This window comes from Sciurus vulgaris (assembly GCF_902686455.1).
Source record: "Sciurus vulgaris genome assembly, chromosome: 16".
Lineage (NCBI taxonomy): Eukaryota > Metazoa > Chordata > Mammalia > Rodentia > Sciuridae > Sciurus > Sciurus vulgaris.
This window is the reverse complement of record NC_136477.1, coordinates 16,868,394-16,892,544: the sequence shown is the minus strand read 5'-3', so window position 1 is coordinate 16,892,544 and position 24,151 is coordinate 16,868,394. Positions and strand designations below refer to the sequence as shown.

The 24,151-nt window shown below is 56.8% G+C and overlaps 1 protein-coding gene across 1 annotated transcript in view; it reads left to right on the top strand.

Annotated features, from left to right (window-relative positions):
* The window catches only part of CPAMD8 (C3 and PZP like alpha-2-macroglobulin domain containing 8), a 75,549-nt gene that overhangs the window by 34,475 nt on the left and 16,923 nt on the right, over nt 1-24,151 (top strand). The window contains exons 17-27 of the mRNA XM_079116630.1: nt 178-339; nt 2,114-2,256; nt 5,837-5,899; nt 8,840-9,071; nt 9,584-9,737; nt 10,023-10,153; nt 12,671-12,722; nt 15,583-15,881; nt 16,412-16,637; nt 17,517-17,693; nt 20,012-20,093. Coding sequence (XP_078972756.1) covers nt 178-339; nt 2,114-2,256; nt 5,837-5,899; nt 8,840-9,071; nt 9,584-9,737; nt 10,023-10,153; nt 12,671-12,722; nt 15,583-15,881; nt 16,412-16,637; nt 17,517-17,693; nt 20,012-20,093 — 1,721 coding nt within the window. The remainder of the gene's footprint in view (nt 1-177; nt 340-2,113; nt 2,257-5,836; nt 5,900-8,839; nt 9,072-9,583; nt 9,738-10,022; nt 10,154-12,670; nt 12,723-15,582; nt 15,882-16,411; nt 16,638-17,516; nt 17,694-20,011; nt 20,094-24,151) is intronic.

Genomic DNA, 24,151 nt, shown 5'->3' with positions numbered 1-24,151 from the left:
GAGCGGATGCATTTTGGACCTGTGGGATTTTCAACCTGTAGTGGGTTTGTCAAGACATGAGCGCATGGGAGGTCAGTGACCGCGTCCCCGTGACAGGAGGCTGCGCCACCCACGACAGCCTCCCTGGGCGGAAATGGAAACGTCAGCGGACGCAGGCCTGCCCGCTCTCGCCCGCAGGTTTTCCGGGAACTGGAAGACTACGACGTTTCCGATGCCTTCGGTGTGTCCCGGGAGGACGGGTCCTTCTGGTGGGCGGGGCTGACGGCTCGACGTCGCCGGCGCTCCTCTGCCTTCCCGTGGCCCTGGGGTGTCACCAAGGACTCCGGATTTGCCTTCACCGTAAGGAGAGGTGGCCTCGTCCCTCCACACAGTCCGAGCCCCGCCCGTGTGGGGACAGAGGGTCAGGGTCTGGGGGTCCAGAGATGGGGTGGAGCCCACGCTCCAGACTTTCCTTTTGCGGGACTCTCCCTCGGGGGCACAGCCCTGAGGGGCAGAGCTGCGCAGTCACGCGTTGCTTAGCGACAGGGATAAGTTCCAAGGCCGTGTCTTTAGGTGACTTCGGGGGCTCACACCCTGAGGGTAGGGTGCAGCCGGGCTCTGGGTGTGTGCGCAGCACCGCCCGTCGCGCCTGGGGCCACGGTGACCAGAGCAACCTGAGGTTAAACCCAGCACCCGGGCAAATGATGCCACCGAGAGACCGGCCAGTAAGAGGCAGGCGAGGCTGTGGTCCCCTGGCGGGGCATTCTGTGGACTGCTACCGTGTTTACAAGTAGCCGGAGCCCGAGCTAGAGTAACAGTCCCGCGCGGTCAGCACACGGCCCGGCACCCAGCGGCATGCGCTGCAGGAAGCCGTGCGCTGCGCTCTCATGCGGCGGGGGCACTGCAGCCTTGCTTGCCGGGACCCCGCGCACAAGTTATGCACGGCAGGACGTTGAATGGCTACAAGTCCCGGTCTGAGGGTGTTTGGCCCACTGTGGGCCAGATTGTTCTGACGTGATGCACGACTGTACTTGTACGTGGTCAGGTTCAGATTGGAACTTGACTGATGGACCAGTCGTGTGGAAGGTGCTTGGCTGGAGGGAAACCCTCCCCAGGGCGTGGCAGCCGTGGCTCCTAGCTCTGCAACGCAGGTTGATTTGGCCGAGTACCTGGCAACCTCAGGGAGGGAAGTGGCTGCGTTCTCAGGTGGCAGGAGGTTCAATCTGCCCGGGTGCCATTTGGAGTCACACTGATCCAGAGAGGGTTAGTGGTCTGGAGCCGACGGTGAAGTCAGGATTTCACTGGCATTAAGATTGGGATGGGCAGCCGCGCACAGTGCCACAGGCCTTCAGTCCCAGCTGCTCAGTGGGTACTCCTGGGTCCAATTCCAGAGGGAGAGAGACAGAGAGACATTCAGACCTGAGGTGTCACTCAGAGGTGGAGACCTTGCCTGGCATGCACATAACCCTGGGTTGGACCCCACATGGGAAAAAATAAAATAAAATGAATCTTCTCACCCATCAAGTTGCTTCCAATAACTATCGCGGGGATGAAGATAATAAGGAAAGTAATCATTGGAATACAGTCACTGGCCCTCAGCCTGGATCACACGCTGGGCAAACTGATACTTTTTGTAATTGTGGTGAAATAACATAAAACCATTAAAGTGCACAATTCAATGACTCTTAGTTCATTCATGGTCATGCACCCACCAGCTCTGTCTAGACCCAGAACATTTCCATTATCCCAAAAGGAGACCCTTCCCTACAGCAGCGCCCCCAGCCCTGGCAGCCACGCTCTGCGTCCTGTCTCTGGATTCACCTGGTCCTGTTGTTTGCCGTCAGTGGCATCCTACAAGGTGTGGCCGTTTACGCATGGGCCAGCTGGTTTGGGCCACGACCTAAACGTGCCGTCGTGCTCTGTGCTCTGAGCTGGATGGTCCCTGGGTATCATAACCTCCTCAGCCAGTTCCACCAAGCCCAGAGCAGAAGATGACCCCTGCCCCGAGGCACCCAGCAGTGAGGTCGAAATCAGCACCCACAGGGTGACAGGGCCTGTTATTCCCTCCCCTTTGCTCCTGGGGCCACCAGTATCAACTTCCCCACCACCGCTTTGGCTGTTGTCTGTTGCCTAGGAAACGGGACTAGTGGTGATGGCCAACAGAGTCAGCCTGAACCACCGGCAAGACGGCAGCCTGTACTCTGATGAGGTTGTTCCTGCCTTCCAGCCCCACACGGGGACCCTGGTGGCAGTGGCGCCTTCCAGGCAACCCCCCAGGTAACGGTCTATACCTTGAGCAGGTTTTTGAACCTTGACCCTGATGGTGTCTGGGGCTTTGCTTACTCTGGGTTGCTGTAACTGGATACCATAGGCTTACTCACATTCTAGAGACTGGGAAGTTCGAGAGATGCAGTGACTGGTGAGGACCCATGACCTGCTTCGTAGATGGTGTCTTGTTGATATGTTGGAATAGGGTGAAATGATTTTCACATGGTGAACAGAACGAGAGAGCTCTTTGGGATTCCTTTCATAAGGGTGCTATGTTAATTTGTTTTCTGTTACTGTAATAAAACACCCAAGGTCAGCTAACTTTATAAAGAAAGGAGGTTTCTTGAATTCACAGTTCTGGAGATTCAAGAGCAAGGGTGCTGGCACTGGTTTGGGTCTGGTGAGGACCTCATGGGGAATAGTGGTACCAAAGCAGGAGTGTGTTTGTAGGATGAAGAAATCACATCTTAAAATAGGAAGTCTGGGAGAGACTGGGCTCCCACAATCTTTTCCAAGGGCACCACCCCTAATGACCTAAGGACCTCCCACTAGATCTCACTTCCCGACATTGCCACCCTGAGGACCAAGCTCCCAACACGTGGACCTCTGGGGGACAAACAGCACCCAGACTATAGGGGGCACCCGTCCCATTCAGGAGGGTCAGGAGGGTCATGACCCAGCACCTGATGGAAGCCTTATTCCTAGTGCCATCACCTTGCGGGATGGGGTTTCCGCGTATGAATTTTGATGGGGACATGAACATTCGGCCTGCTGCCGAGCTGGTTCATCCTCCCCTGGGGGCAGGAGCTGGGCACCAAAGAGCCCTCTCCCAGTTCTCGGCCTTGCCCCAGTGCCTGGGAATGGGGCAGAGAAGACAGAGGCAGATGCATTGGGGGCGCGGGCCAGTCTGAGAACAGAGGGGTTCAGGCAGAGAGAGAAGAGCCAGGCTCAATTGTCCCACTTTCAGGGACTTTGCTTAGAAAATTCTTTCTTTTGCTCTTTCTCCTTCCTCCTATCCTTCCCTTCCCTCCATTCTCTCATTCCTTTCCCCTCCAACTGTTTTCTCAAGTTGGACACCAATTAATTACCCTCAGTCTTTCTTACTTTAAATATAATGGCTATGCCTTTATAGGACTATGAATTTCCCTGTGAACACTGCTTTGGCTGCATCTACTTGGCACTCTGAAATATTTGCATTATTGCTTGGTTCCAAATTGTCTCTAACTTATTAAATAATTCCCTTTTGAGCCATGACTTGCCTAGAAGTGTTCTAAAATTTCAAGTGATTTCTGCCCCCTCCCCTCCCCCCAGGAATATTCTTATATGTTTTCTAAATTCAGGTCAAACAAGCATCTATGGCCTACATGCTCTCCACCCTTTGGTTTTTATTTGGAAGAATGTGTGTCTCTTTTTGAGAAAAGTGTCCAAGTGCCCCATCATTGAATTCTGGGCTGTCTGTGGGTACTTTAGGTCAAACCCAGTGATGATGGTGTTCAAATCCTCTACACCTCTGCCCATTTTTCTGGTCTGTCCAGAATCAACTACTGAGTGAGAGGAGTTCAGTTTGCTACCTTAGATGTGCAGCTTTGTCCCTGGAGTCACGTCCTTCACTGGACATGATGGGACCAGCTGTTCCCTGTCTCCCTCTTCTTCTCTCTCTCCACCTGCTCTGCCCACATCTGTTCTCTCCTGCCGGCTTCTTTACTCTGCCCCCTCACTCACTTCTCAACTCCAGGTCTGGCCCATCAGCTTGGGAAAGGTGTCCTGAGGACCCTGCTTCCATCTTTCTTTAGAGGACGGAGAGGTGTCCCCATTGGAGAAGGGACACGGGCCTTGGCGTACCCTCCCCGAGGAGGAGAAGCCAGGGAGCTGAGATGTGGCCAGTGTGGTCCACCGCGTAAACACCGGGGTCTCTCAGAGACCCGAGGGTGGTCCTAGGCTCCTCCGCCCTTATTCTGAGCCCGAGGTGACACGGCCGCTCTCCTTCCCTGGTGCAGGGCCCGGCCGTGAAACACTCACGTTCCCAAAAGCTCTCTGTACAGATTGGGGGCCTTCTTGTCCTGATGGGTCCTGGGGGCCGTGGTCCTGCCAGCTCTTCCCACCTGGGCCACACCTGTAGCAGGAGATTGGCTGGCCAACAGGGCTTCGCTTTCTAGACTCCAAATCGGGACCTCCCCAATGGGATTTCCTGCCATGGTTTGGGCAGATCTGAAAGCATTTCTAGGATGTGGTTGAATGAGGAGGTGGAACGTGGCCCGAGGGCCTTCACCAGCCAGCAGCCGCCTTGGGGGCCTCGCCCACCCGTGCGCAGGATCCCGGGGAGCTAGATCAGGAGTGGACATGGAAGTAGCTTTCTGAGACTTGACACCCAATGCAGACAGACACAAATGCCTCAGGAAGGAAGCATCCAGGCCTCCCTGTCAATGGATGTGCATCCTGCTTCTGAGAACAGGACTTCCTTACTCTGTCTACCGGCAGCCGAAAAATTATTCCAAACACTGTGAAAGGATATAAACGAGACTTCAGTCTTCCTCCCACCCCCAAGCCCTCCATGACCTTATTCAGACATAATCATGATGAATAATTGCTTAGATGGTTGTACGTATATAAGAATTTTTTAAAAAATCTAATCAACTACTTTAACTTGTGACAATATCTCATCATCCTATGTAGAGGCCGCCTATAGAAATCTATAAAATGTTATAGGATACATATAGAATTACTCAATTTAAGTTTTTACAGATGTCTTATATATAGGACAATGGGACGTAATGGGCTAACAATATTCTATATCTTCCTCTTTTAATAAGCCTTGGAAACCATTTCACCTGGGTACATACACTTTTGCCATTGATCTTGTTCACCAGTGTATACTATTCCACTGATGAATATGCTGTCCTTTGATTAGCCATTAACCCTGTTGAAGGCAGCTGCCGCCATTTGTGAACCCTCACAGTGCTGCCTCGCCCTCCCTGTCTCTTATCACACGTGTCTGTGGCTATTTCCAGGATGCGTTTCCACAAGAGATATTGCTGGTAGAAAGGGTGCGAGCATTTTTAATTTTGAGAGACTTTGTGAAATTTTACAAAGGACCTCTTTTTGATTTTCAAGAAAGGGCCCGTCCTAAGGACCGTGAGCTGTGAGGTTGCTGAGGCACGGAGAGGATGAATGGAAGGTTCTCTGCAGGACAGAGAGGAAGGGGAGCGAGGGGCTCCGATGAGGAGGGGGAGACAGTGGCAGGGAAATCAGTAACGGGAGGGGCTGGGGCGGTGCCCTGGTCCTTCCACCCGCTGCATCCAGGAAATAAGGCCCACTCTGGTTTGGGAATGGAGCCTGCCGGGCCTGACGCCTCACCTTCGCTAATCCTGAGTGTAAAAAAGTGGACGCGTGGCGTCCCAGTCAATAAGAGAGCCAACCCTTCTGGGTAAGGGAATGGACACCCACCACTCGATCAAGTCCAATGTCAACCCTGCCGGGCAAAAGAACATGGCGTCATATTCGAATCGAGTAGTAAGCTCACCTCCCAGTGAAGGTTTGTAATGTCCATGAGACTTTAATCACTTCTTTCTCCTTTTAAAAATTTTTATAGAACTGAGAAGAGGCAAAGGACGTTCTTCCCCGAGACGTGGATTTGGCATTGTGTGAACATCAGGTAGGGACCGTCTCTTTCCTGAGTTGACTTTTCTGATTGATTCCAGGGCTCTCACGCCGGTCCAGAGGGTTCCAACCCGTTTGTGGGCGGACTGGCCACCACTGCCCCGGGGTGACACTGCGCCTCCTTTTCTGACCCTCAAACCCAAAGCCATGAGGTCACCCTTGAGTCCTGCTGCCGCCCTGGACATCTGCCCAGGAACAGCGAACCTCCCTCAGGGACTCAGCCTGCTCTGTTTGCGTAATGAGCTGGCGAGAAGATCGCAGTTTCCCGGAACAGGAACGTGAACCCGCCGTCTCCCGTCTCCCTCCTGGCTCCTCAGGGATCGGGCTCGGCCGCGCGGCAGGCTGCCCTGTGGTCCCTGAAGCAGGAGTCCCGATGCCCTGGCTCTGCAGGATGCAGTGGGCTCTTTCCTTTCCATGCTCCATCTCCGAGTGCCTGGTGAAGGTGGCTGACCCGGCCGTGACAAACCCGTCTGGCATGAAAGTCTGGACCCCAGGTCTGGTGGGAAGCAGCGGGTGGACAGCTGCTGGACCAGGTCCTTCTATGCACCAGCACTGTGTCACGTACTCAGCAGGACCAGGAGCAAGCTGGAGGCCCCCAGGTGGCTGCCGGGTGCGTGTGTCCTCATGTCACCAGCCCCCCCAGGCCAGAGGCCCCTGCGGGATTCTGCAGGACTGGACTCAGCCACCCACGGGCACAGAAGTGAGCCAACCAGCACACAAGCATTTAATGGCAGTTTGGCAAAAACGGGGGCGGCCGCGACCTCCGCTGGGCCTGCAGGTACCCAGTTGGCAGGCGCGGGAGCCGGGAGACACAGGGAGTCAGCCGCCCAGCGGCGCCGAGGAAGGCGCCGTCCGGGTTGGCCCCCATTCCAGCCTCTGGAAATTGTCGCCAGCAGGGAGCTGGGAGACTGGGCTCTGTGGCGCCGGGGATGGGGAGGTGGAACCGAACCTCTGGCCCCAGCAGGGCCCGGCTGTCGCGTTTTGTTCTGGAAGCCCAGTTTCAGGATCGCGCAGCTGCTCTGCTCGGGCTGGGGTGTGGCCAGGGGAGGGCGCCGGCTTCCCCCGGGCTGGCTTCTGTGTCCCGGCTGCTGGGTGGTGTTCGGGGGGCCCGGGAGGCCCTCCGGCGAGGCAGGCGGGGTCCCTGTGCTCCTGAGGGCAGTGGGGTCCGTCCTCCGTGGGTGTGGGACACAGGCCTGGGCGTCCCAGGGGCTGGGGGAACCCTGTGGAGAGGCCGGAGAGGTGGGGTCCCAGCCACGAGGCAGACGTGGACCAAGAGGAGGAGGAGCATCGGGGAGGACCGGCCTGCGCAGGCGCCAGGGGCGGGAGAGCCGGCGGCCCACGTGGCGGGCAGGGGAGGGGCCGAGGGCGGCAGGGCTGTGCTGGGCCAGAGCCAGGCGACCCCCAAGGACCAGAGCCAGGGATCTGGGCCTTGGGACCTTCCTCCCCGCGGCTGGCCTCAGGGCCAGGTCTGAGGCCAGGGAGGAGCCTCCGGTGGGCCCGTCCAGGGATGGGACCATCGCTCTCTTTTATCCTGTTTTTGAAACTGGGCAGATTCGCGGAGCATACAATTGGCCATCAGAGCCTTTTGTTGGCGGGAGTACCGGGGATTGAACACGGGGCGCTTGACCGCTGAGCCACCTCCCCAGCCGAGTCTGTACTTTATTAGAGACAGGCTCTCACTGAGTTGCTCAGCCTCTCGCCGTTGCTGAGGCTGGCCTTGCCCTCACCATCCTCCTGCCTCGGCCTCCGAGCTGCTGGGATCACCCGCGAGTGCCGCCGTGCCCAGCGATCAGAGCCATTTTTAAGTGCACAGTTCAGCGACATTAAGCTCTCATGTCATTGTGTGACCGTCACCACCATCGTCTCCAGGACTCTTGTGAAACTGAAACTGTCCCTGCGCCTCTTCTTCGCCTGCCGCTGGCCTCCACCATTCCATTTTCTGAGCATGAGTGTGACAACGCTGGTGACCGTGGACTAGTGGAACCACATGGAGTCTGTCCTTCTGTGACCTTAGCATAGGACCGCCTCCCTCTGACAAGGCAGCCTCCACAGGGGTGCCGAAGAGGACCTCTCCCGGAGAACCCTCGGTGTGGAGCTCAGGAAAGAGCACAGCTGACCGGGCCGCGGCGTCTTCCCGGCGCTCCTCCAATGCCGCAGTGCTCTCCCTGGGCTCCTGGCCCGACGTGGGGGCCGGCTTCCCCCATCAGGCCTGCCAGGCAGTCTCTCTTATCTGTAGTCTGTGACCCACGATCACCATGTCCACAAATATTAAATGGAAAACTCCAGAAACAAAGAATTCACAGGTTTTAAGTTGCACGGCCTTCTGAGAGGCACACGCTCTGACCATCTCTCCCCCGAGTCTCTCAGTGCCGTCGCCGTGAGCGTGAACACGAGGGCACGCAGCACAGGGTTGCGTGTTGACCCGTGGACCAAGGTGTGACCAGAGGCTGACAGGAAGCCAGCCCTCTCCCCGGAGGAGCCCCGGCCAGTCTGCTAACCCGAGTTCACAGCAACTCCCCAGAGCATAACTAAGGCAAAGAGTGTGGCCTTATTTCCAGATTGTTCCTCGCTGCTTTCTCAGTTGGCAGAAGGGTGGCGTGTGTTTGTGGGACACAGTGCGATCGCTGACACATTCCTCAGGGTGAACTTGCCAGTGTCCAGTTGACTGACTGGTCTCATCCATCCTGTGGCTTTCTCTCCAAAACCAGGCGGGGCCAAAGTTCACGTCCGAACTGGGTGCTGTGTTCCCCGTCCCCTGCAGAGCTGGCCGTGTTTTCTCTGAGGGCCAGTCAGGGCTGAGGGTGGCTCTCTCTGGTCACATGTTCCCATAGTGCCTTAAATAGCTGTTTGAGGCCCTGTGTTCCTCCCTGGGCCCCCAAGCCACATGGCCCGAGTCCATTCCCACCTGGCCCTGGTCCATCTGGTCTCTCCGCAGTGACCCGTCTGGGGAGGAGACCCTCAGTGTGCAGGTGCCTGACTCCATCACCAGCTGGTTGGGGGAGGCCGTGGGCCTGTCTGCCTCAGGGGGCCTGGGGATTGCTGAGCCCGCCCTGCTCCAGACCTTCAAGCCCTTCTTTCTGGACTTCACGCTGCCCCCTCTCGTCATCCGCGGGGAGCAGGTCAAGATCCCACTGAGTGTCTACAACTACTTGGGCACCTGTGCTGAGGTATCATCCCCCCAAATGCATGGCTTTTCCCATTTGCTGGGGGGGAGGGCGGTGCCTCACCTCTCTCAGGGTGGCAGGGGTGGATTGGGGCCTGAGTGGGGAACTGGAGTGTCGCAGCATCTTTGTTATCAGGGAGGCAGGGGTGAGAGGGTGTCTTAGGCTGTTTTGCTTTACTATAGCAAAATAGTTGAAGCTGGATAACTTTAAAAAGAAAGGAGGTTTATTCATTTTTTCTTCTTAACTTTGGTGCTGGGGATTGAACCCGGGCCTCTCACTGCTAAGCACATGCTCTCCCTCTGAGCTACGCCCCCAGCCCCGGGAGGTGGCCGGAGAGGCTGCCCTTGCAGCCTGTGGGGAGGAGCAGGCAGCAAGCCCGCAGCAGGGCAGCCAGGCGGCACCGTGGTTTGCTCTGACTGGAAGTGGGAAGGGGCCATCTGAGGACCGGGTGGACAGTGGGGTGCAGGGAGGCTGGCCTGGGTTCCCGGCCCACGAGCACCTGCTGCCCTCTGCAGGTGTACGTGAAGATCTCCGTCCCCAAGGGTGTCCAGTTGGTGGGGTATCCCAGCAAACGTCACCTGACCAAGAAGACTTGCGTGGCCCCCGGGGAGATGGAACCCATCTGGGTGGTCCTGTCCTTCAGCAGCCTGGGGCTCAGTAACATCACAGGTGAGGACCCACCCACCCCCTTCCCCAGGCCACCGAGGGCTCCAGGCACTGGCCCTGCTGGGGATGAGGGGCGGGTGGGGCAGCAGGTGGGGTCAGGACCGTCCTGAAGGACAGGGGAGCAGTGCCAGGTGCCAGCATCACAGGGGACGTAGACACGTGCACACGCAGGCCACACACCGTGTGCGCACAGCTGTCCTGCCCAGGTGCTCAGAGGCACGCGTGGCCGCCGCGGGAGGCGGGCAGCCCGCCCTGGCTGGGACCTGCTCTGAGAGCCCGAATCCACAGCCAAAGCCCTGGCTTCCGGAGACACAGGCTGCTGCCGGGACGGGAGGCCCAGCGAGCACGCCGAGGGCGCTGCTCCCGACCAGAGGGTCCCCGCTGGGACGGATCACGTCCGGCGCAGCGTGACCGTCGAGGTAAGGCCAGGCCCTCCCCCGCGGGCCGGGCGGGCTCCCTCAGCCCTGAGGCGGGAGCAGCCGGGCAAGTGGTCTGTCTCACACCCGGTGGCCACTCGGGTCTGCAGCGATGCCTGGGGACACTGGGGTGGGGAGCCCCTCGCCAGAGGACAGTGGCCTCTGACCCCTCCTCACAGAGCTGAGCTGGCTTCGTGAAGTGGCCTGGCCCTCTGTGGGGGCTGGAGGGAGTGTCCCCTGACCCTGCCTGGCCATTTTCAAGGGCCATGTGCTCATCTCCTGGTTCTGTACTTTTCAAAGGCAGTTTGTGGGACTGTGACGTGGCAGGCGGGGCTTTGGTCCCTGGAACGCTGTGTGTGTGGGTCCGAGGGCCAGGGGCCTCCAGACGGCTGGGAGGCCAGGTCTGCCTCTCACCTCGGGGCTGAGCAAGCGTCCTGGTTCTCCAACCCTGCTGTGCAAAATGCACAGGGCTTACTCCCCACTCCAGGGTTGGGGACCAGAGACAATGTGTACAGACGGCTCCCAGCCCAGAGAGGTTGGGTGAGTGGCCCCATGTCACCCAGCAGAGAGTGGATGTGTCAGGGCTCTCTAGATAAACAACCAAAAGGAGACACACAGATAGACACGGACGCACAGACACGAGCTCGTTTCAGTAAACAGTCGACCACGTGTGTAATGGTGGTCCGTGAGATCAGACCACCTAGTGACAGCAAAGCACCTGCACCCTGTAGGTGAGCACACTCTGACGTCTGCCGGCGACAGTCACCCGTGACGCGTTTTAGGTCACATCCCCACGTGACAGATCGATCACACGCGGACACATGACTGTGGAATGAGTTTTCTTGTAAGGCCTCGGCTCATGTGGCCTCAGAGTTTGGGCTGTCCCATGACCTGTCCTCCGCAAGATGCAGGCCCAGGAAACCAGAGGTGCAGCCAAAGGCTGGAGAGCCATGGAGACCCGTGGTGGGGACCAGGCCCGAGGCCTGAGGACCGCAGCACTGGGGGCAGGGGACCACATCCAGCGCAGGCGGACAGGTGGACAGGCAGACAGGCGGAACTGAACCCTCTTCTGCCTCGTTGTGCTGTTGGGGCCCTCGGGGGGGACAGTGCCCACCCACACTGGGGAGGCCCTGACTCAGTGCTCTTGCAGAATCACCCCAGAGGCCCCTTTGGCCAGCTGACTGGTGTCCTATGACCCAGTCAAGGCGACTCAATTCACCATGCAGGGGAGTGGGGCCCACAGCTGCCCTGCCACAGCTACTCCTCTGTGTTAGGCAGCTTTCTGTGACTATAGCAAACAGCCGAGAGGATCGCCTTATAAAGAGAAGAGGTTCGTTTTGGCTCATGGTTTTGGAGGTTTTGGTCCACCGGCACTTGGCCCGTGGCCTTTGGGCCTGTGGCGAGTCAGTCCATCACAGCAGCAGCGCGTAGCGGAGCAAGGCTGCTCTCCCGGGACTGGAAACCAGGGAGGAAGAGGAAGGACTGGTCCCCCATCCCCCTCAAAGCCACACCCTCCCACCAGGCCCCACCTTTTAAAGATCCCCTTACCTCCTCACAAGCCTCCATCCCAGGGGTCTTTGGGAGACAGTCCAGATGCAAACCCTAACAAACGCTTTGAGGTCTGGGAGTTAAATTCTGGGTGCCCTTTTATTTTTTAGTTGAAACAAAATATTTGCTCATATTCATGGGGTAACTGTGATCCTTCAGTACGTGGATACAGTGTGTAAGGACATTTCCATCTCCTCAAATATCATCTCCCTGTACCGGGAACCTTCAGACTCTTCTAGATATTTCGAAATGTGTGTCCCTTTCTGTGTCCCCTCCTCTCCCCCTCCCAGCCTCTGGTGACCACTGTTCCAGTCTCTCCTCCCGTGAGATCGATGCTTTTAGCTTCCACAGTGAACCACACGCACAGCATCTGTCCCCATGCACCTGGCTTATGTCACTCAGCGTGACGTCCTCCATTTCCACCCATTACCGCAGATGACAGGACTTGTCATTTCCTCTGACTGAAGGATCCACTGTGTACATGTGCCACATCTCCTTTGTCCCCACACTGTTGAGTCCACATCTTGGCCCTTTTCAGAGAACACGCTGACTGCCTTCCGAGGATTTGGGGGATTTTTGCACAAGAGACAGAAATAGGAGCCCAGGTAGAAGGGACAGGAGAAAGAGGGGTGGGGTGGCCCGTCTCCTGCCGCCCTGGGCCTCTCCGGTGCTCGAGGACGTCTCTGGGCCTCAGGTCCCCACAGTGTTCTGGGCACCGGGGGTCGGGAGGGGCGGCAGGCGCGGAAGCAGGGGCGGGTCGACTTGGCCTCTGTTTCCCCACCTGGACCTAGGAGCTGGGTGGACAGGTCATCCTCAGGTGTCTGTGACCCTGGTGTCACCCCCCTCCCCTGCTTCCTCGCGAGCCCTGCAGCACAACTACCTGGCTGGGACGGAGCTGCTGCCGGGGGTTCTGGACGCCCCTCTGTGCTGACTGCCGCCCGCCCCAGCGCTCAGCGCCCGTTTCCGTTGCAGCCTGAAGGAGCGCCCCGATCCTACACCTACAGCGCCTTCTTCTGTCCCGGCGGTGAGTCCCCCCACCCATCCCCCGCCACACGGTGACGGCCATTCCCCTGGAAGCCAGCACCCCTCCTGGGGACAGGTTGGGAAGTCAGATGTCCCCAGCAGGGACAGCCCAAGCCAGAGGAAGGGCCCGGCATCCTTCCCACCCGGAGTTCACGCACACGATGCATACAGCAGGCGCCGAGTCCTTCCGGTTTCCTGCGTGCAGCCTACAGTTGTGTGTGTTCACTTCCTGCATAGCCAGAATCCCGGCACACTCCTCAGAAACCAAAAGGAACAAACTATTGGCACGCACCACAGTTTGGGCGAAGCTTGGATGAAGGGAATTGAGGGAATGAATTGTTCCATCCACGACATCTTCGAAATGACAAAAATGTTAGAAATGGAGGTCACGTCAGGGGTTGCTGGGAGTTAGGGAGAGAGAGGGAGAAGGAGGGTGTGGGTACAGCCTCAAACGGACAGGGCTGGGGTCCTGTGGTGTAGGAACTGTTAAAAAAGGCAGAGGAAGCTACCTGGGAGCTGGGCGTGGGCGCACACCGGCAGCCGCACCACTTGGGAGGCTGAGGCAGGAGGATCTCAGGTTTGAGGCTGGCCTGGACAACTTAGCAAAATAAAAAGTAAAAAGGACTGGGGGGCTGGGCATGTAGCTCAGTGGTAGAGCAGCCCTGGGCTCAATCCCCAGTACTGGAAAAAGAAAAGAAAAATTCCACCTATGTGAAAAGTTGTCTGAACACACACACACACACACACACACACACACACACATTCACACACACAATTGGAGAAATCTGAATAAGATCAGTGTGTTGTATCAATGTCAATATCCCAATTGTGACATTGTACTAGAATTTTGCAAGATTGGTGGGGGCACGGGGGCACAGAGCTCTCTCTGTATTGTTTCTTACAATTGCATGTGAATATCTCAAGAAAACTTTAAAGTGAAGACATGTTTAAAAACAAGACATATGTCCACATACTGTATGATTGCACAGGTATGAGGCCCTGAGGAGTCAAAACCATAGAGGCAGGAAGCAGAACGTGGTTCAGGGAGGCGTGCCGAGTTTCAGTTTTGCAGGATGTAAAGAGTTCTAGAGACGGACAGTGGGGACAGTTCCACCATATGAGTACTCAATGCCACTCAACTGTACACTGAAATGTGGGTACAGTGGTCAACTTTAAGTGATGTGCATCTTACCACAGAAAAAATGTTGGAAAATGAAAAACGATAAATATGTTTTAGAGGAAATTTGGAGAGATAGAAAGAAGGAAAACAGTTTGCACTGGTTCACCCCCACAGCAGACCTCCTCTGACACATTGCTGTATTTGTTTTCACAGGGTTGATTATTGTTATAAAATAGTTGTGGGCTCGTGCACTGTATAATCTTACATCCTACCTTCTTCGTGTAAGAGCTCCTGACCATTTTTCTTTGCTATTGCAAAGTTTCTATGAACAGCAGTTCAAAATGACTTCCATGCAATGACTGCTCCATAAATGGAAAGTTATGGAACATTCTGGAACATACGATTGTACTTTCATATCGTGTTTCTATTTTTAATGTTGTAATTAACTATTATAAGTATATTCATATTTTAAGAAGTCAATAACATTTTAAAGATGCTTTTGAGGCATAATTGACATATAACAAATTACACATAAATATTTTCTTCTCCTTTTCCCCCCATTGATGGACTCATGGCTAGGTACTGAGCTATATACCCAGCCCTTTTTATTTTTTATTTTGCAATGTTCTCACTAAGTTGCCAACACTGTCTAGAACTTGCGACCCTCCTGCCTCAGCCTTCTGAGTGGCTGTGGTCAGAGGCGTACGCCACCGCACCAGGCTTAATAGTGTCATCCATGAAACAGAAGTTTTTAATTTTAGTGAAATCCTACTTACCATTATTTCCTTTTATGCATTATGCCTTTGTTGTGTCTAAAACATCTTCACAAATCCTATGTTTTCTGAAGTGGCAAGGATCTATTTGGAACTGACACCACGCACAGTAGGGACCGACATTCGTTTTTTCTGCACACGGTTCACCCACTGCTCCAGCATCGCTTATATGAAAGACTTTCCTAATGCCAGCTGCTCGGGAGGCTGAGGCAGGAGGATCACAAGTTCAAGGCCAGCCTGGGCAACTCAGAGAGACCCTGTCTCCAAATGAAATTTAAAAAGGGCCGGGGACGTGGCTCAGTAGTAGAGCACTCCCCAGCCCCCATTCCATCCCCAGTGCCACACACACACACACACACACACACACACACACACACACAGACACCCCTCCTCTCTAGGGGGAGCGTCTTTGCACCTTGTTGAAAATCAGTTGTCGTCCGCGCCTGGTCCCCTCCTGGGCTCCCTGTCTGTCCCGTGGACGTGTCTGCCTTTCCTCCATCCCACCTGCGGCGCCCACTGTAGCTGCACAGTAGGTCTCCACGCCCAGTGGTGAGGGTCCTTCCACGTCGTTCTTTACCGCAGCCGTTTGGGGTCCTCTTGGCCCTTAGGTTTCCCATAAACTTCTAGAGTCGGCTTAGCGGCTTCTCTGGGATTCGCCCTGAGCCTGTGGATCAGGCTGCGGAAGGATCAGCTGTCCCCCCGGAGTCCAGCTCTCCGTGGCCCTGGGTCCTCTCACTTCCTGCGGCCGCCCGTGCAGTTTCTGGCGCCTTGTGTGTCCCTTGCTGGATTTGTCCCCGAGTGTTGCCCCGGGTGCCACCGTCAGTGCTGCCGTTGAGCCAGCACCCCTGCAGCTGTGTGCAGAGCCCCGGGGAGACTGGCACGTGTCCTGTGTCACCTCCTGTCACCTGTGGGGGTGGTGGATTCCTCCAGGCTCCCCCTCAGCCCTCCACCTCCTTTCCTCCATCCAGAGAGAATCCACATCTCCACCCCCAACAAATACGAGTTCCAGTACGTGCCGCGGCCCCAGCGCCGCACCCGCTTCGACGTGGCCGTGCGAGCCCACAACGACGCCCGCGTGGCCTTGTCCTCGCGGCCCCAGGACACGGCGGGCACAATCGAGATCGTCCTGGGGGGCCGCCAGAACACCAGGTCGTGGATCTCCACCAGCAAGATGGGCGAGCCCGTGGCCAGTGCTCACACGGCCAGGATCCTCTCCTGGGATGAGTTCAGAACGTTCTGGATCAGTTGGCGCGACGGGCTCATTCAGGTACCCGGCCCAGCCCGTGAGTGGAACCTGCGTCCTGCGGGTGTTGGCTGCATCCTGTTCTGCCAGGTTTGGGGGGCGGAGAGGTGTGAGGGCCCCTCAGCTGGCTTGCAATCTGTCTGGACTTGCTTACAAAGGAAAAGGGAAAAGGAAAGGAAGGGGGAGGGTGGTTGGGAGACTGGATGTGAGCAGGTGAACGGGGACAAGGGCGCTTTCCAGGCCCAGAAAAGGGGACTTAGTAAAGGAACGGCTAACACGAAGTTCCAGGGGACATTGGGTTTTGAAGCATGAATAGGAGTCTGCCTGGTAAAACAGGATATTCCTGGTACAGGGATCAGCGTATGTGGAGGCCCAGAAGTTCCTGGGAGCCCAGTGACTCTGGAACCCACAGACCTTGCTGAGGATGACCTCGAGTCTCCCTCACCTCTGGCCCCCGAGGACCCTGCCTCACACCATGGACCCTGCCTCACAGGTGATGGCGTGTCACTGCACGCTTCCTGCCGGCAGCCAGCAGCCTCCGTCTCTTTTTCCAGGTTGGCCACGGTCCAGAGCCATCTAACGAGTCCGTCATCGTGGCCTGGGCCCTCCCGAGGCCACCAGAGGTCCAGTTCATCGGCTTCTCCACCGGCTGGGGCTCTGCGGGCGAGTTCCGCATCTGGAGGAAGACAGAGGCGGGCGAGAGCTCCGGCGAGGCCTTCACCCTGGGGGTCCCGCAGGGCGCCATCCCTGGGTCTGCTCGGGCGGCCGTTTCCATCACAGGTGTCTGTCCACAGCCTGGCTTGGGGAGGGCAGGGGGACAGGGCGAGTGGACAAGACAGAGGCAAGAGGTGTAGCGGAGGAAGGAAACGGGCAGCAGAGGAGGAGACCCTGTGCCAGTGCCTGTGACTCGGGTGAGACAGAAAAGTGGAGAGGAAGATGGGAAACCAGAGGAGGATCGTGAGGAAGCGGGCAGGTCGTGCCACAGAAGCAGTGCAGAGGCAATGGCAGCCTCGGTGAGGCATGAGGAGGCTGAGGAAGGAGGTTGGTTCAGTGAACTGCAGTTATCCCAGGGGGTCTATGGGCAGTGTCTGGGACAAAGAGGTCAATCAGAGGATGTCAGAATGCCAAAGGAATGGAGAACAGAAGACCACACAATTAGAGAGAGAGAACATTATATTCCAGAATGTCCCATGTGTATGGAAACTAAAAAATACTAAATACTCATGGTCAAAGGGAAAATCACACATAATACCGGATGCTAGAAGAAAGTACCTGGAATGGAACAAGAATGGCTGCACTGACTTCCTGAGGTTTGTGGGTGCAGTTAAAGTTGCACTTTGAAGACAAGTTATAGCCTTAAAATGCATCTATTTTAAAACCTAGAAAGAAAAAAAGCATTCAAAAGAAGGAAAAGCTAGAGAATACACATCCAAGTTAGGGCCTGAAAACACAGAGGCACGTAGGAGAGGGAGGGCAGGTGGTGCAAAGCTGGGACACCGCCGTGCGGGTGGACAGAGGGAGCAGCTGGCCCCAGGGGCAGCGCCCGCAGTCCCGGGCTGGGGTCCAGTGATGGAGCAGGTGGCCCCATCCCCAGGGAGAGCCGCTGCCGAGCTCTCGGGACTGGCGCGGCTCCAGCCCAGCCTCCCTCCCTCCTGCCAGGAGACGTCATGGGGCCAACCCTGAACCACCTCAGCAGCCTCCTGCGCCTGCCCTTTGGCTGCGGAGAGCAGAACATGGTCCACTTCGCCCCCAACGTCTTCGTCTTGAAGTATCTTCAGAGAACCCGGCAGCTCAGCCCGGAGGTGGAGAAGGACACCACCAACTACCTGGTCCAGGGTACAGCCGGCCGCCTGGGGGAGGGCAGGGGAGGCCGCGCCTGCAGTGGGCGGAGCCTCTGGGGGTGGCTCCTGCCAGGCGCAGATGGGAGGAAGTGGGCCAGAGAGGCCATTCAGGGTGCCCCATCCATCTCTGTCCACCGGAGCCCAGGGTCGTGGCTGTTAGGGTGACACTCTTAATACTGCTGCTTAGCCACAGGACAGCAACAACACCTTTTTTAAAAAAAATAGAGATCTTCGTTTCACAACAAAAGCAATATAATCACATTATTTTTAAAATTTGGGAAAGAAAAAAATTCAGTGTGATCTTCATTATTGTTGGCTCTGAGTTTACCCTCCTGCCAGCTAGCTGCACCAGTGAGCTGTGTTGCTATTTGTGCCTTATAACAGTGCATATCTTCAGAAATAAATGACACCGTACCAAACATCTTCAGAAATAAATGACACTGTACCAAACATCTTCAGAAATAAATGACACCGTACCAAACATCTTCAGAAATAAATGACACCGTACCAAACATCTTCAGAAATTAATGACATCATACAGAACATCTTCAGAGATAAATGGCACCGTACCGAACATCTTCAGAGATAAATGACACCGTACAGAACATCTTCAGAAATAGAGCATACAGCACGGAACATCTTCCATTACCATGAATCAGGCCCTTAGGGTGTGTGGAGGGCAGGGACTCTGATTGCCTTCCTGTCCCCTCCACATAGGGTGGGCTGGGTAGAAGCTGGAACCTCGCTCCCGTCTCAGGCCCCATTCTGAGTGCTCAGCTGGAGGCTGCTCCTCGGTGCCCTAGTTTCCCATCTGTGTAGTGAGGGAGCTAAGTTAGCTGGTTCCAAGGCCCCAGGGTCTCCTGGGCTTTGCTCCTGGCCTTGGGCTGGAGCTGGAGTGGAAGGGGAGGCTGACCCACTGAAGAAGGACCCCACTCGGGGACTGAGGCGTGGGCACCTGCATTCCAGGGCCCGCCCTGGGGTTCCCACTCCTGGCCGTAAGGCCCCTGCGGTGGCTCTGCTGCATTCAAAGCCGTCCACGGTGGTTCTGGTGACATGGAGTCGCCCATTCTCGTGGACAGGGAAGGGACACGTGTGATGGCCGATGGCCGACTCTCAGGTGGAAGCAGAAAGCCAGAACATCTGGCTCCGTGAAGGTGGACGTGGACCTCAGGAAGGCCAGTACTGGGCTCGGCCGGCACTTACGTAGGCCTGAGGGCAGGGGACACGGGCCATCTGCCACAGGTATACCTTGGTGACCCATCCAGGGCCAGTCTGGTGACCCCTGCTTGTGAGCGGCAGCCTGACCTCACTGACCTGGTGTCCACCTGACCAGTGGCGACCAGATGCGCCCAAGTCAGCCCATCTCCCCAGCACCTGCCATCGGGCGTCGGGCTGCAGGACCAGGAACTGGTGGCTCAGAACCACACCCGCCTCATGGTCCTGGAGGTCACGGACACAGGGCTGTTCCGCGGAGGAGAGAGGGAGGCCCTCGCGGGCCCCTCCTGGCTCCTGCTGGCTCCGGCCGCTCCTCGGCCCTGTCTTCTGCCTCCGTTGTCCGTCGGTGGCCATCTCCTCTGCCGGGTCCTCTTCTTTATGAGGACGCCAGCCTCTGGCCTTAAATCCAAGACGATCTCATTGAAGATCTTGGCTTCACATCTGCGAGATCCTTATTCTCCCGAGACTCCATCACGAGGCTCAGGTGGACGTGAATCGGGAGGGACACTGTCCACCCAGCAGTCTCTCTGTCGCATGTCCCATCTCTCTGGAAGCAGCCCCGGCCTGCCAGCTGCCTGGGTGGCAGACCTTCCTTCCGGCCACACAGAGGCCCCAGAGCGTAGGCCCCTCCTGCCATCCTCTCGCCTCCCCATGGCCCCCAGCTGCCCCTACACTCCCAGCCCAGCCTTGGAGGCCCCGTGGCCACAGCCTCCCGCCCTCCTCGCTCGTTGCTGTGGCCGCTCTGGCACCTTCCATCCCCTGGGTCCACCGGCTCCAGCAGTGGGCACCCTGGGGAACAGAGGGTGCTGCCCAGCGATGGTGCATTTCATTGGTGACCTGGGCACCACTGAGGGCTGGCGTGTGACCAGGAGTCACAAAGAAGCATGTCAGGAAGTAAGAGGCGAATGAAGCGCCCCGCGTGTGGGTGTGGGGCAGTCTCCAGAGCCCCAGATGTGTGTGCCATCCGTTCCGGGGACCCAGGTGTGGGTGTGGGGCAGTTTCAAGGACCCCAGAGGTGATGCAGGACAGTTTCAAGAACCCCAGGTGTGAAGTGACATTGTTGGGAGGTGCCAGGTGTCCCCTCTCTTCCTTCCGCAGGCTATCAGCGCCAGCTGACCTACAAGCACCAGGACGGTTCCTACAGTGCGTTCGGGGAGCGGGACGCGTCGGGGAGCATGTGGTGAGCACCCCCGGGCATGTGGACCCCAGGTCTGAGACCCTGGGTGCGTGGCAGGAAGCAGGGCCGGGAGAGCTTTGGCCCCCGCCTCGGGGCTCCTGGGGGGCGGCCAGGCCTGGGCACAGGCGGTGATGTCGCTGGCACTCCTTCCGCTACTGTTGCCATGGTGACGGGAGCCCGCCCTCGCTCGCTGGCCCCTGAGTGCTCTGAGCTTCCCCAGAGTCCATGGGATAGAGGACTGGCGTGACCTCGGGCAGGAAGACATGGGCAGGCCCGGGCCACCGCCCAGGCCACGGCCCGCGGGAGCCGTGGGCGCCGCGGGCGCTGGAGGAGCAGCCTGGGATCCCGTTCCCTGGCGAGCAGGCCCCAGCCGGGTCGTGTGCCCCGGGATGTGCTGGTGCGGCAGGTCCAGGCATCCTGTGGGACCTCCCAGACTGGGTCTCCCCTCCCGACCCCTGTGCGTCTCTGGGCTCCTCCCTTGTGGCCCTGGAAACCACTGGTCCACTGACCGAGGGCCTGTGGCCCAGCCGCAATGCTGGAGGCCATGGGGCAGGAGGCGCCTGCTGAGCCCTTTCCTGCAGGGGGCCCAGCCTGGTGACCTGCCCAGTGCCCCCCAGAACCCCGTCCGTCTCAGGGCACGGCCGCACTGAGTCCCGGAGGCACAGCCCCATCCACACCCCAGCAAGCAGAGGTCCCCCCAGGAGAGAGTAGCCACTGAGTCCTGGTCCAAAGGCTGCCGATCCCCAGAAGCCCAGGAGGCCCCTGCTGCAAGTGGTGCTGGGCGTGCGCCTCCCTCATGCACACTCAGCATCTCCTGGGACTGAGTGCACAGCAGGAGCAGGAAAAACCACCCGCCACAGCACAAAGCAAATGTAACACCAAAAGCCTCTGTCTCCCCGTGTGCCTCTCACTAGTTTCTGAACACAGGCATTGTCCTGGGGACATGGTAGGATAAGGTCGCGATAAACACAGGGAGCCACATTCACCCTGAAGTTGGGCAAACCTGGACTCTCTTTCCTGTGAGCTGTGTGACCTTGGACCTGATGCTCAACCTCTCTGAGCCTGTTTCCTCACTACACATCCCTCTCGGGACCTGGATCCAGGAAGCAGTGGGATAAATCAATGGGCATGCTCAGTGCGGTACTAGGTACCCAGCATGAGGGGCATCCTGGTGGTGTCTCCCCTAAATACATACCTGAGAGGTCCAAAATGCAACCTGAAAGCCTTAAGACTTGGATCCTATCAAATCGTCCCATGGACCCAGCGTACACCCATTTATTTGTTCAACAGTGTGTGCTGATTACCTGAGTCTGTTTTTTGTCTCTGTAACAAAGTTCCTAAAGCTAGTACTTTACAAGGACAAGGAGCTTATTTGGCTCAGTCTGGAGCTCAAGGGCAGGACACCAGCACTGGCCTCTGGCAAGGCTCTCATGCTATCTCAGCACATGGTGGAGAGAGTCACATGACAGGAGTGCAGGACAGAGAAAGGTCACGTGACGAGAGAGAGGGTGACACACTGAATTACTTTATGTATTACATATGAGGAGGCCAATCCAGTTCCTCAAGACTTAGCCACTCCCAGGAGAGGGACATTCATGTCCTCCCAGGGTGGTACCCGCCATGCCTAATTATTTCCCACTAGGCTCCACCTCTTAAAGGTCCCGCCACCTCTCAAAATCGCCACCCTGAGGACCAAGCTTCCAGCACATGAACCTTTGGTGACACACCATATCCATGTCATAGCACTCACTTTGTGCCAGTCCCTGGTCTTAGTCCTAGGAGACAAGATGTGGCTCCTCACCTGCAAGTGCTCACTGCCCAGTGAGGGAGGGAGACCCCACACAAAGAGAGGTGTCCCAGAGGAGGTAATGTGAAGGAGGTGAGGAGGAGCCATGCAGAAATCCAAGGAAGGAAGCACCCAAGGCAGAGGGAACAACTGGTGCAAAGGCCCTGGGGTAGGACTGAGGCAAGTCACAGTGACTGGAGTTGTGGGGGCGAGGAGGAGAGTGGTCTGGTACAAATGAGGAAGGGGCTCAGGGCCAGATGCAGCAGAGCGGGGAGTTTGGATTGGGTTCAGGGTATAGTGGGGCATCCACAGAGGGCTCTGAGCACAGCGTCCAGAGATCCGAGCTTCTGGGTGGCCTGTGTGTATGGGTGTGTGTACTTAGTTAACACACTTTTATTTTTTAGAACAGTCTTAAGTTTGCAGAAAATTAAGTAGACTGAAGTTCCCCAAACTTCCTCTCCTCTTCACTTTCCACTGGTATTAAATCTGGCCTTAGTGGGGTGTTTGTTACCACTGATGGAGGTGTGGATTCACTATTAGAAAGTCACATGGTCTGGATTGGCCTCATCCATTCTATGCATCTGACAAATGCACAGTGTCACATCCGCCATTACAGTCCCTTACAGAATATTTTCATTGCCCTAAAGATCCCCCGTCCCTCTCCTCCGAACCCCTGCCTCCCACTGATCTCTTTATCGACTCTATAAGTTTTGCCTTTTCTGGAACGTCACATGGTTGGGTCGTAAAGCACATGTGCCCTGTCCTGATGGCTTCAGTCACTGAGCAACATGCTTGCGTGCTGGGTTCCGCTGTGTCTGCATGTGTGAGTCCCTTTCCTCTTAATCCCTGAACGGCATTCCATGGTATGGATGTGCAATATGTTCATTCCTGTTGGTGTTTAAAAAGGGAAAAGTGGAACTGAACCGGTGGCATAGCCTGTCACCCCAGCTCGAGGCCAGCCTCAGCAACTTAGCAACACCCTGAAAAGGGCTGGGGATGTGGCTCAGTGGTGGTGTGTTCCTGGGATCCATCCACAGTGCCACCCAGAGAAAAAGAGGAAGCGAGAAGAGCGAAATGGAGAGGACGGGACAGTGAACGCGGGGATTCCATGCCTCTAGTGCCCTGGTGCCCAGAGCTGTCTTTGCTCACATCCGGGTTACACGCGTCAATCTCCCTCTGGCTGCTGAGAGCACAGCCGGGGATGGGCGTAGCATCATGGGGCGTGGCAAGCAGGGGATGGGCGTGGCAAGCCGCTGATGGGCGTGGCGTCGCAGGGCGCGGCTTGGGAGATGCCTGCCGTGGGGTGGCCTGCGAGAGGCGGGGTCGTGGCTTGGGGGAAGAGGATGGATTTGAGCGTCTGGCAGGGACCCTGGCCCAGGCGCAGTAACTCGGGGGTGGGTATGGGTGGCCTTGGAGTGTATTTACTTTCAGGCTTGTGTTTCAGGTTTCAGGTGAGACACGAAAACAGCCTAGAGTCACTTGATTTTGTAGGGGACAGGTTATTCTTTGATCTTGAATTTGGTGCATTTCCTCTGCTGACAGTTCTGTTTTTCATCCTCTTGGCTCCCTGATTCCTGTCCGTGATCCTCTTCATTTACTCTCTGACCCCGTCAACTCTTAGTGAGGGTGCACCTTGGTGCCATCTGCACGGGGTGGACGACAGGCAACAGAGCAGGTAGAGATCGGTGATACAGAGGTAGGGTGGTACCCAGGACAAGGGAGAGTTGCAGGGGTCCAGAGGCAGTGAGCCCACCCCGGAGCGGAGGTACCTGTGAAGCTTCCTTTAGGGAGACATGCCTGGGCTAAACCTTGAAAGACAAGAGGAACCTTGTCTTCTGAAGCCTGATGTGTCCAGGGCCCCAGTGGGACTGGGAATAACAGAAGTTAGTAGGTCCATGTAATGTCTTCAGCTGCAAGCAACAGAAAATCACATGAAAATCCATGGTGGGAGTTCACACCACAGGGCCAGGGAGGCTAACGGTCCCCATGGAAGCAGCACAGCAGCTACTTCCCTCATGGTGACAAAAGGGCTGCACCGGCTCCCAGCATTGTGCCCATTTCAAAGCCATTTCCAGTTTAGGGATTAGAATGTCACAGATGGGCCCTCAGGGGCCCAGGCCCCCAAGGGAGGGTCATAACTGCTGAAGAAGACCATGGGTCTTTGGCGAGGAACAAGCAAGGGATGTCTTTGGGTAGGTACCTACAGGGCTTCTCTCAAGTGGCAGCGGAGGCAAGGCTAAGCCAGCTCACAGAGAAGGCCTGAGTGCTGGGCCAG